This window comes from Plectrocnemia conspersa, unplaced genomic scaffold (genome assembly GCF_051122295.1).
Source record: "Plectrocnemia conspersa isolate PC_06_02 unplaced genomic scaffold, ASM5112229v1 ptg000011l, whole genome shotgun sequence".
Lineage (NCBI taxonomy): Eukaryota > Metazoa > Arthropoda > Insecta > Trichoptera > Polycentropodidae > Plectrocnemia > Plectrocnemia conspersa.
In genome coordinates this window covers 21,194,991-21,208,105 of record NW_028277175.1, presented here as the reverse complement: position 1 = coordinate 21,208,105, position 13,115 = coordinate 21,194,991, and the positions used below count along the sequence as shown (strand labels likewise).

The 13,115-nt window shown below is 32.9% G+C and overlaps 1 protein-coding gene across 10 annotated transcripts in view; it reads right to left on the bottom strand.

The window, feature by feature from the left end:
* gus (splA/ryanodine receptor domain and SOCS box containing gustavus) overlaps positions 1-13,115 on the bottom strand; it is a 176,352-nt gene that overhangs the window by 13,968 nt on the left and 149,269 nt on the right. The window contains exons 1-2 of one of the 10 annotated variants that reach the window (XM_088198302.1): positions 10,942-11,102; positions 10,106-10,289 (exon numbers count right to left, since the gene is read on the bottom strand). The exons of the other annotated variants lie outside the window; for them this stretch is intronic. Coding sequence (XP_088054428.1) covers positions 10,106-10,203 — 98 coding nt within the window. The 5' untranslated portion in view covers positions 10,204-10,289; positions 10,942-11,102. Of the gene's footprint in view, positions 1-10,105; positions 10,290-10,941; positions 11,103-13,115 lie in introns of those variants that run through there. 10 annotated transcript variants of the gene reach the window in all.

Below are 13,115 nucleotides of genomic sequence, written 5' to 3'. Positions count from 1 at the left end.
TTTTTGTTGTTATTAATGTTTTTAATTTATTTTATAAATATATTTTATTTAACTCTTTTGATACATAGTATAAAAAAACTATTTTGAAATTTTTTTTCTATTCCTTAGATCATGGTTTCCCAAACTATGTTCCGCGGAACACTGGTGTTCCGCGAATCCAAAATAGGTGTTCCGCGGAGCCTAAATAGATATTTCACAAAAATTTGGAGTAAATTAAAAAAATTGATAGTCGTGCTAATACATAAAAATTGTTCATAAATCTGATAAAAAAGCCTAAAAATATGTATTAAATATTCAACATTGATGTGTATAAATTCTGGAGAGAAAAGTTTCATAAGTCGGTGTTGTTTCTTTTAATAAAAAATTGTTGTTGTTGAATCTTTTGATAAAAAAATACAATTTTGGATTTTATTAGTTGAATCTAATAATTTTGATTGTTTTCCTGTCTTGGATGAATGTTTAAATGAATTGAATTTTCAAGTTGATAAAGAAGTTTCACAAGTATTTTTAAAACACCTATATAACTTGAAAACAATTCTTTCGGAATATTTTCCGTGAACTACTAAGGACGATTCCTGGGTTAGCAATCCATTTTCTGTGACAGTTAAACCAGTGGGCTTAAGCGCAAGGGATTATGAGAATTTAATTGATTTAGTTAATGACTCTGATTTAAAACAAACATATAAAAAAATATACTAATATAAATTACGCAACCTAAAAAATAAGCTAAGTGTTCCGCCAAAATTTTCGGATTTGCCAAGTGTTCCGTCGCTGAAAAAGTTAGGGAAACCCTGCCTTAGATAATTTAAAAAAATTAAACAAATTTATCGCAAAGTTTGCAAATAAAAGTATAGCAGTATTTAGGAGAGAAACCTGACACTACGATAATTCATCACTTAGAACCAAGTGAATAGAATCGTCCAAAATGTAATTTTTGCTCTAGGAAAAAAATCGCAAAATCACCATCAAATGCCACATGTGCTATAACCCAATATGAAAAGAACTGTCATCGGCATTATGTCCAGATTGCATAACTAAGTATTCAAGTAATCAAGATCAAAAATGATATGTATTTTTTCATGTTATTTTTAAAGTTTTAAACATATATCTAAAAAAAAAAAATTTTACTTTTAAAATATTTATTATTTTATTTTTCTTCTTTCGTTATGTAAATAAAAGTTTTGAAGAATTTATTTATTTTATATATACAACACTAAAATAAACTATAAATTAAAAAAATAATAAATATTCGATATTTAAACTTAAAAACATAAAGAACCGAGAGGCGGCTATTCGCTCAGGCGCGACCAACGGCGTATGCAACAGTCGCGCGACCAACGGCGGGTTAATAATAAAATACCGTAATTTTTTTCGCTGCGCGACACAATAAATAAAGGTGTGAAGAATATATCTTACTTTTCACACACACATCACACCTGACATTTTATTTATATTTATTTTAGATAAGATCATATTTTTTAATGTGCAGCGCCAGCTTGAATAACAATTATTGAATAAATAATAAAATATGTAACTATACTATAGCAATATTGGAGCATCTATGAGAAGCCATGGAATTAAAAGTACAATCATAAGTGCATGACTTTATTATGATATCAGTTAAAATTATTTTTGTTCTATATACTAAAAATACGAGTTCGACTCTTTTGGTACGATGTTTTGGTGTTATTAGATTTGATATGATATTTTATGGTTATATAAGAGTATTATCCACATAAATACGAAATTGGTAAAATTCAGACCATAAATTGATAATTTACGATTGTAAACTAAGTTTTATCGCGTAAAGCGAGGAAAATTGCGAATACAACGAGCGACATTCGAGTTTCACGACCAATATTGAAAACCGTTAATTTAATACATTTTTATATAATAAAAAAATAAATTATTCTATATAGGCACTTCAGAGTATAATATTTTAGCAAATGTTGAGTTGCTCGAGTGCTATGTTATATGATAAATAGCTTATTTTAGTACACCTAATCTAATCAGAAGTAACGCTACGAAACATATTGGAACAATACGTGTTATTATCACGTCATACAATAGCCGAACTTATTATCATACAAAAACACTATTTAATTTCGTAACTCAAAATCTCTACCCCTCAGCCTTGCCAAGTTTTATTATAACAAAAACAGTGTATGCCCTTGGTATTATGCAAGCCTGGGTACCTCTTTTCTTTACACATATAATTACGTTAAAAACACCTCTTGATGGCCCATTATTATAGTCTTATGATACGATACTTGCACCAAACATACATTAAACTTCATAAAAACGATCATCATTTATAATAATGTGCAATAATATACACAAAGGGTATTTCGTCGTACACATATGACGCAAATCAATCTTTGGATCGTGTGTCAAAATTAAGTGCATTTTAAGAGTGACATTGATGACTGACAAATTATGCAATTGCAGATTGCATTCACACAAACAACATTATCACGTCGTATCGAGTTCAATTATATGTAATATGAACTTTGTTCAATAAGTCATTTTTATAATAAAAAAAAACATAGAATAACAATAAGCATTATTATAATAATTAAGGCAATAGCTGATTAATTTTAGGCATACGTCTTTTTTAAGGGATGAATTTGAAGGACCGTTTGCATATTAATATTTAATTAAAAGATAAACATGTCTCTTAAACTAAGCAAAAAATTACAATCAATAATAAGCACTACTAAGAGGAAAATTAACACTAATTATTATTTAGCTGCAATACATTTTAAATCAAATTATAGAAATGTTTTGACTCAAAAATGAAACGTAGTTCATCCGCAGATGGCACTATATTGAATAATAGTAAAAATGTTATACGGGAAAATTTACGCAGTAACGCGGGAACGGTCCCTATGTGTTAATGGTGTTAATCGTGCATGTGTGAGAAATTGAGAATTACATTTTGGTCTTAAGTAATAGCTTGAGCGAACCATTTCATTGCAATGTTTTATAAAATTATCGAGTAACATTATAATAATAATATTATTTATATTAACTTATAAATGTTATAAAATTCCATTGAGCTCTAATTGAGCCAAAATTTAATATAATAATGCATTAATTGTAAGATGATCACGAAAAAATATTAGCTGAACTAACCTAACCAGTGAATAGCAATAAAAATATAGATATATAAATTATCTTTCATCTTTTTAAAGCAATACTAATATTACAAAAATAAAATTTCCGGTCCGGTAACCGCACGCACGCTAGCTGCGGTACCTCGCGATTCTGTTTTATCTGTTAAACTATGCAAATTAATATCATGGTATTTCAGTTCACTTATCCCTCGATATACGCGATTAAAAAAACCTTTTTTAAATACGCTAAATCGAACATATTTGGTACCTACAAATGGAACATCTTCTACTGCTCATGATGCATATAAACGTTAAAAAGTACACGTGAATACTATTCGATCGTTTTATTATATGGCTCGATTTACGCTGTTCCAATATACGCGATATTTCCTGGAACGTATCTACCGCGTATACCGAGGGATGAGTGTATATGAAGTCATTATCGAAAATATAAGATTTATAATTTTAAACAGAGACTAAACAATAACGGTTATAACTTTATAAATATTATTATTTCTTAACACGAATATGAAGTGAAGAAGTTCATTTATAAATATGATCTAAGCATACGCGTAGAAAAGAAAATAAATGAAACGCTTCCTAATAAGGCAAAATCGACAATGTGATATGACGGCATGCTGTAGCAATATCCAATTTAACCCTTTGCACTCCAAAGACAATATTAAAAGTTTTTCAACAATTCATTCTCAGTATGTTTGAAGTAATACAAGGGGGGGGGGTCAGGTTTTAATATATATGTATATAAAAGGGGGCTTAAATTATGAATATATTGCAAATTTATTTGATTTATATTCAGCTGCGTAAAGCGAGACATGAATGTATATGAAGTCGTTATCAAAAATGTAAATTTCCTAATTTTAAACAGAGACGAAAGTATATTCATAAGATTTTTAATAATTTAAAATTATAGTGTACAAAATAAAACATGTCTAAGTTTATAAAATCGATTTAATATTATACACAGGAAAATCCAATTTCAATATAATCGATTCACAAAATTTACAACTGAGCTAATTACACATTTCGATGCACAAGGAAAACCCTGTTGGGGTTAGCCAAAAATCGCCAAGGGCACCTCGTGGGACTGTCGACATTTTCAAAAAATTGTCACTTTCTAAAAAGTGCCGAGTAGACCTTGAATTTTGAAATTAGCCGTATGACATGTATCATACAATAATAAAATAGCATGTATTTTTTTCATATAGGCAATGGCGTATCATTAAATTTTATGAATCCAGTGGCATTTCGGCGTCGATAATTATTTATGAGCGATATTGGCGCTACAATAAACGGCGGCGCACCTTGCTAATGTTCTTAACAATTATTTTTTAGACGAAAAAAATATTTGAGAAGCGATGGAAAAAAACGAAAATGTCCCCGAACGCCGTTCCCTCAATCAAACACAATAGGAGCGATTCCCCCGCTGCCAGACAGCGAATATAAAAATAATCCAATAAAAAATATGAAACGGCGCACGTAACTCAATATGAAGAGTACAGGTGTGCAAATAAAAAGCGCACGCGCAAAAAATATATGGAAAATTCATATCTTTTTTTTGTTGAGAGGTCACGCGACGGTCCTTAAATCACGCGATATAAAATAAAAAAAGTTGTTATGCCATTTTTTGTCGGATATGACCGCACGATTGCAAAAATTTAATTAAACGAATCGGCAATGTATTTTTTTTTTTGATAACGCATTGTTCGACAGCTTATTTATTTTTATTCAAAAATAATCACTGAATCTTATTGTGAATATGTAAGAGACGGGAATCTTAATTTCGCAATGCTTATTGGTTAAAAGTGGGAGACGAGGATGAAACATTTTATATCAACTTAGTTTGTAATATTTTTTAGGGAATTTACGAACTCAACTGGAATATGTTATTTGAGAAATAGTAATGTTTTTGAAGCGATTCGTTGCAAATAAAAATTGCGTTGATTTTAAAAATATAACATTGATTGAGAAAACAGAGGAAAGCCTATCATCGTCAGACACACACACAGCGTTTGTCTTCTGATAGGTGTTTGCGTGAATATCTATGTAATTCTAGTATTCTTAATACTGTCTAAAGATACTGAATGAATACTAACTATTATTGAAACTAAACAAAGCATCAAATCACAGCTAGACATGAATCAGATAAGATCGAATGTCTTAATTTGAGAGTAGAATTCAATATTTTTAATAAATTGAATTCCGTTATTTCATGAGTTATGATTATGCTGTCAATTAAAAAATAGCGTGCACTTTGCGAAACCGATGCCGATTAATTGTAACCTGATTTCGAGCCTTGAATTCCGCACACCAGTAAATGTCAAACGTTTCGGTAAAAGCACGCACACACGCGCAAGGAACACGTTAAATTTTATGACCCTCTTAAAGGTCGTGTACCCAATATATCACTGATTAATTTACGCTATGTGTGTGTGGTGTAAACCGAGAAAAAATAATAATGACGAATTCGCAAGGACGACCGAAAAAATAAATTGTGTGAGAAATAGTTGGAAAGGCCCACAAGAAATAAAGTATTCTATTGTTATCGCTGCATTATCGATTGTTCCTAAAATATTTTTTTTTTATTATGCGTAGAATTTCTAGGTAAAGCAATGAAAGAACTCATCGCTTTCTCCGATGTTAAAATATTTTCGGCTACCTACGTCTATAAATAAATGTTTCTCAAACCTTTTAAGGAACAATTATATAATTTCATAGTTCTAAATCTGATTCGATATATAAAAATACATACATCTGTCCCTAAAAAAAATATACTTTAAATCAAACATATTTGATTTCAAAGGTAATTAATAGCTTATTCGCAATTATTACATCTGGAACCTCTTCCACTGCCCCTGCAGTGAGTTTTTGGAGTGAAACATTAAAAAATACACGTGAATAATGTTTAATCTTCTTATTAAAAATTTCGTTCTATGCCTCGATTTACGCAATATTTCCTGGAACGTATCTACCGCGTAAATCGAGGGATGAGTGTATGAGGTCGTTATCGAAAATGTAAGAGACTAAATAATAACGGTCACAGCTTTCTAAATATTATTATTTCTAAACATGTATCAAAATACGATTAAGAAGTGAAGAAATTAATTTATAAATACGATCTAAGCATAAGCGTAGAGAAGAAAATAAAGAAACGCTTCCTAATAGGGCAAAGTCGACAATGTGATATGACGTCACGCTGTGTGCATAAGCACGCTGAATTTATAAATACAGTGCAGTATACAATTCAACCCTTTACACTCCAAAGACTTTTCCTAAAGTTTTTCAGTGAATTTGTCAATAATTATGTTTGAAGTAATAGAATGGGCAAAAATCAGGTTTTCATATATATAAAAAGGGTTCAAATTAAATGTATATATTGTACATTTTTTTGACAAATATATTTTTTAAGTCAAATACGATATTTTTTAAAACAATTTTCGCAATAGTACATCGATTCTTATCTTCCTTTGCGACTTTGTGATTCTGATCCTCAAATTCTGAATATGATCTGTTTAAATAAAATACCCAGAATATTTAAAAAGCAAACCTTTACGGGAGTAAAATATTTTACCAAAAAATATATAAATAAAATATTTATATTTACCCTGTATTTCTAATTGTTCTGAAGCGTCATCTAAAATCTTATATATAATAGTCATCATCTTCACTACATTTAAATTCATTTTTGATAGTTTTAAGACATCCTTCTGAACTATAAATATAAAAAAAAAAACACTTCAATTTTAATATATAATTAGCTAATAAATGTTGAAATAAACTATTGAAATGTTAGTATATCCAAATAAAAATGAATTACTGCAGAAATACAAAAGATGTTTTGAAACAGACTATTGTAACAAGCACCCGGTGCAGAATAGAACGTTGAATCAAAAAAGTATCTTTTTAAACCATTACCTGATTTTTCTGAATTTAAAAAATAGCAAGATAGATCAAAATTATTTAAAAAAAATGCGGAGTACACCTCGACATGGGAGTTTAAAAGGTTAATATATATGTTACTTGTGCAAAGGTTTTAATATGTTTTTGTCTCAAGCTCTTCAAGTATAGCTTGGACACTATGCTACATTCAAACAATAAGGATATTCGATTTCTTCCTGTACTGTTCATTCCAACGTTGCCAAGGAAGTTTCAGATTGACGAGTCCAAGCATCGAAGAGAAAGGAACACGTGGTCGTCAAGATTGGCCACACGAGCGCAGTGACGTCGGCTCGTTAGCTAACAACAAAAAATGGTACGGTCGACATCATCGAGGTCTTTGCCACTTTCGTCATCGCAACAAGACATGCTACTTGCTCTCGCTCCTGACCGTGAAACGTTACGAAATTTTGTGTGCCAACAACAACGATGCTGTAACACAGCGCCGTGTGCTCAGTGCTGTCTCTTCTGCTGGTTCAGATGTCGAAATGGCACACATTTCGTAATCGAGCGAAGATTCGACGTGGAGATTTCACGAGGCCAACCTTAACCCCGGACTGTATGGAAAAAGTCCGGCGAAAAAATGTCGACGACCAATGAAGCCGCGGAAGGTATATATGCACCGTCGGCTACCTACATCCGTGGGTAGGTATAAAAATAGTTGCGAAACGACCCAAGCCAGGCGTCGACGATCTTTATCCGCAAAAGTGAAAGACGACAAGGAAACAAAGAAACATCTGCCTGTAATGGACGAGGGGACAGAAATCGAGGATCGTGTACGAAATTTATATTGAAAACTCGGTTTCAAGACTCCTTACATATGAATTCATACTTTTAGTAAAGTGATTAACTCCAAAGCCATAACTGAATCATTACGTTCAAGGATAGGTCATTTTCTTAGATTGAAATACCATACTTCATTACAAATAGCTGATATGCTTAAAAATACATGGACATAAACTCATGTCTTTTTAAATTTCATTATAAATATATGAAACCCTCAGATGATATACTTCGATTTTTGATTCTATTCAATGATAGGTAAAGGCGTTTGATCAGCTTCTTAGAGTGAAATACCATTCATTACGCATAGCTAACGATATGTTTATGAAGGACAAGTATAGCATAACCTCAAGTCTTACCTAATTCTTCTACAAAACAATATATTCGATAATAAAAAAATAGACTTATGACAATAACATGTTAACTATATAGTTTAGCACATTATAGCGATATCATATACAGGTCTGCCGAGAGGGGACAAATTCCCGGGGCCTAAGTCTGAAAAAAATCATAGCAAGAATATATCGATCTCAAATAAGGAATCTGAACTAAACTAGTTGTTTGAGATGTATACTGATGTAAAAAAAAAGCGGAACATTGCCTTCAAAATCACCCATTTTCAAGGCAGTACTTTCACAATAAACATTATTTAAAGGGACAGATTGTAGTTTTTTGACGCGGCTCTGTTTGTGTTAAAATTTGTTTGCAAATTATTGTTGACTATTGCTTTTTGAACGTTTAAAAATTATTAGAAATGAGAGGAAATATTCAACGAATGTAAATTAGTAGCAGTGAACTTATTGAGTTTAATATCTATAAAACTCAAATTGACAGTTGCGAAACGTCCCATTGCTGTTCAAACCCAAACCTAACAAGTCCAAAATACAAACTAAGTCAACTCATCTCTCAGGGAAAAATAAGCGGAAGAATAAGTACAGACAGACATCACATCTCACATATTGATCCATAATTTATCTGCATTTCGATATTACATACATTGTTTTAAAAATATGATAGCTATCCTTACCGATATTACAATGGACTTCTAAAATAAGTGGGCTGATCAAAGTATATTCAAACCGAATTTTGGTCAATAGGAGAGCGCAAAAATAATTAACACTTCTCAGAAGGCAAAAATTCACGTCAAAAGCAATAAAATCGTGTCGAAGCCGCCGCAGTGGGAACGCTCGGTAACGAGCGTTCCCACTGCGACGGCGCCGACACGATTTTATTGCTTTTGACGTGGATTTTTGCCTTCTGAGAAGGGATAATTGTTTTTTGCGCTCTCCTATTGGTCAAAATTTGGTTTAGATGTGCTTCATTTAGTTCTTATTCGTAACATTGTTATAAAAAAATCTTTATATAAACGCTTGATAATCGAGACACGATTTTATTGCTTTTGACATGGACTGGAACTTCACTATATGGCAACACTGAGCAGCAAAAAAACACGAGCAATTATCAGATAAATATTATGAGTAGATATGTTTAATAATTTTTAATGATTAATTAAAATGATTTCAGAAAATGTAGCAATTTTTATATTCATTTGTAGCATAGCATAGATAGGGTTAACTCGTATCCATTATTATTTATTCAAGAAATTATATTACGATGTTAAAAAATATAAAAAATGCCATTTTTGTTATGAGGCCGGAATCCATTTTTCATTAATTAACGGTATTGAAAAGATGGAAGATTGCTAGTAATGATTATAAATCTTTCTAGAACTAGAAATGACATTAAAACTTTATGATCAAATATTCACATAGGTAGCCTAAAAGTTAATCATAAACGCCAAATGTTATCATATTATGGCAGCGGAAGAGCATTTGTATTTAGTGCGGATATTGCAGTAACGGTTTGATTCATTAAAAACTACACTCTGAGATGAATCATTGACATGAGGTTTCGAAATTGTGAATAACCAACTATATATTTAAGATTTAAAAAATCTCAAACGCATCAATCAATCAATCAATCGACTGTCGTCGCCTTCCTCTCTTTTTATAAATAACTTTAAGTTCTGAAAAACGATTATAAATTCGATAGCGATCTTGAACTTTCGCGAAAGGGTATTTAGTAATTCAGACACGAGCGCCGGCGATCGACGACAAAAAACAAAAGTGTCTCTTTCAAGGTACAGCGTGGAATTCGAAACGTTGTAATTTCGCATGCATTGACAGTAGTGTTCAACGTTGACATTTACGCTCGAAAAAAATAGCACATGGTACACGTTGAGAGTTATTTACCTCCTCTTGTTGAGTTCCATCTGTAAAATGTGAGTCCACAAATCGACATCGGCTTGCAACAGGACGTTCCTCAAGGGGTGCGTACCGTGGTGAGGCATTTATCCAAAATGTGCACAAATCACAGTCTCTTAAAATTATCTTATGCGCGAATTAAAGCTTGTAATATTGCACAATCTTGGCATGCCTGCGAAAAAATGCGAATTTTAAATTAAACCCGAAGGTTGAGAGTAGCTTTAAAACTGTTTTTTTAACGTATAAACATTGCATTTTCGTGCATCCTTGACAGCGGCACGTGACGAAAATTTTAAAACGTAGTTGCTCAATCTTTTTAACGCGTTCGGTCGATATGACATCGATCTGTTGACGTTTCACATTATTCAATAAATTAACTTGACTGAAAGAAACGCAGCCTTATACGGATTAAATTCATTCAAAAAAATGATCTGGCAACCCTAACTGCTGCCGGAAGTCGGAGGTGCCATACCGCGTTAATTATTTTAAATGTAATTAATGCAATATTATTCAATGGTAACAATATTATATTTGTCACAATAACAATTGCATTAAATATAAATTATCATATAAGAACTAGATTTAAATCTTGATACTAAAAATAAACTTTCATTTGTCTTAAAGGTTAAAATTTTTTTATTTATATTATTATAAATTAAAAAACACCTTTTATAAAATTAACATAAATATAAATACTATAAAAAACCTTTTAAACCCCAAATATTTTAACGACCATTCTCTCCTCAAAGCAACATATTTTATTTAACTTGTTTTAATATGAAAAGATTCACGGAATGCAATGCTTATAAATCACAGACACTCACTTTTTTGACAATAAAATCACTTAGAACACTATTTTATATTATTATAAATATCACAGAACAGTAGTGGCGTCGATTTTTCGTTCCTGTAGATACTTTATAAGCAGGTATCGGATACAAGCGACGCACAACGATACCTGACCGCGTGCCATACGAGACTAGACAGCTACTCGTCGAGCCGCTCTTGTGCACGTATAAAGGGACACTGAACGCCCTAAGTCGGGTAGAAAGTCAAAATCTGACTTCGACCCAATGTCGCTGCGATAAAAATTCGAGAATCTATGCCTGACACATTTTTGGAATGTCCAAAAATGTTATCTATGAAATAAAACGACTTACGATAGCTCTTCTTTCATGTCCACGTTCGATACCAATACCACTGCCCTTAAGAACCGGCACTGCGACACTGACCCACTAAAATAACTTTGAATCATTATCATATCAGTTCAAAGATACGAGATGAAGCAACGCTTTCGAATCTTTCGACTAGATGATTCATAGATAAAAAATGTTTTTTCATCAGCTTTCCCCCCAGCCGAGAATGTCCCCAGCTGACTATCTGTTCATATTCAAAAAAGCTATTTCAGCGCAGCATCTCCACTCTCCCACCGTGAGAAAAGCGCTACTTCGGAGGGATCGAACAGCATGTGCGAGTCGCAAAGTGTCAAAAGAGCAATCTGCTCTAAAACAGGCACAGGATGCAACCATTTTTTATGGCATCCAAAACCTACGCTTTCTAAATTCATATCAAAATTTGAGCAATGATGATATTATGTGGCAAAAGTTGGATAAATTGATTTTTTTTGTTGCTGTTTATTTGTGAAAACCTTGGGTACCCTGCGACCTTTATGATCATCATCATCCAGGGGCTTCCAAATGTGCATAACGGCGGTCAAAAATGGCAGAAAATGGTCACGGCACTGGTGAAGGCCGGTCAAGACTACTTTTTATGCCGAGACGGTGTAACGTCCTTTGAGTGCGCGGGTAGTCGACCAGAACGCGCCGATTCAGAAATTGCGTATTGAGTTTATTATCATCATCACTGTGCCAGTTTGAGGATCGATGGTCTAGCTGCGAGAGGGGGGCCCTTCGGTGCGTTGCTCAGGTAGAAAAATCCTGCGCCAGTGCATTCACCCTAGGCCTTGTGCGTTCGTCAACCGACACGAAAAAGGCAAGTTTTAAAACTTCTGACATTAACTCGATAAAAAAGAAACGACCGTGAATGTAGCGTGCGATTCCTAGGAAAAGGGGTTTTGAGGAGCATAGGTAGCGAGGGCAAAAAAATGTGAAAGGTAAAACCAATTAGTGGATTCTGAAAGCTCATCGGGACCAACCAGCCGGTGTGCGCTAAAACTGGTTTTTGAAAAACGAAAAGGTGGTTCGTGTATTCTATTTTCGATGTTAAAAACCAATTGTTTCCTTGGTTTATTTGAGGGGTACAAAAGCTTATGTAGCATTAGCCAATTTTATTCATTAAAATAAAATCCAGTTTGATTATTGTTACGATGAATTTTTTAAGTCATTCCTTAAAAAGAAATGATAAACGTTACATAATATGCATACATAAATTGTTAAGGTTTATTTATTGATAAAGCGCACTTTGATGTCGTGGATCATCCAAACACGTTACAGCCAACCAGACGTTTTTAGACTTTCAACGTAAACGTTCCACGTCTATTTTAGTGGTGAAAAAAGAAAATATGGAATTCTCCGAGGAACGCACTTTACATGTGGCCAATGCAGCGGCACGTGTCGCTATCGCTATAAATAAGCAATTGCTTATGTTATTGCAGTATGCATATATCATAGTGTGGACCTTTGCAGTTGACTCATGAGCAATAATACCTTTGAACTCGAATTTATTCACACAGAACCACTGAGATCAGCGACACATAAAACAATATTGCGAATGCATATTTGAAAGTGGCGTTAGTCATGGAACAGTTGCAAAATTGAACAAGGCGCTCAAACTGCGACATGGTTTTTCTGTTTTGGTTTGATATTTGGACCATTCAATTTTGGTCCAATTCAACGCACAACGCATTCAGTGTGAGTGGAAGTTTAAACGTTCAATTGAACATCTGGTCATATTGTACGTTAGTTACGACACGCTAATTGTGCATAAACGATAGACACTGGTTATCTCATTCATACTGGTATCATGTCACTAGGGTTGG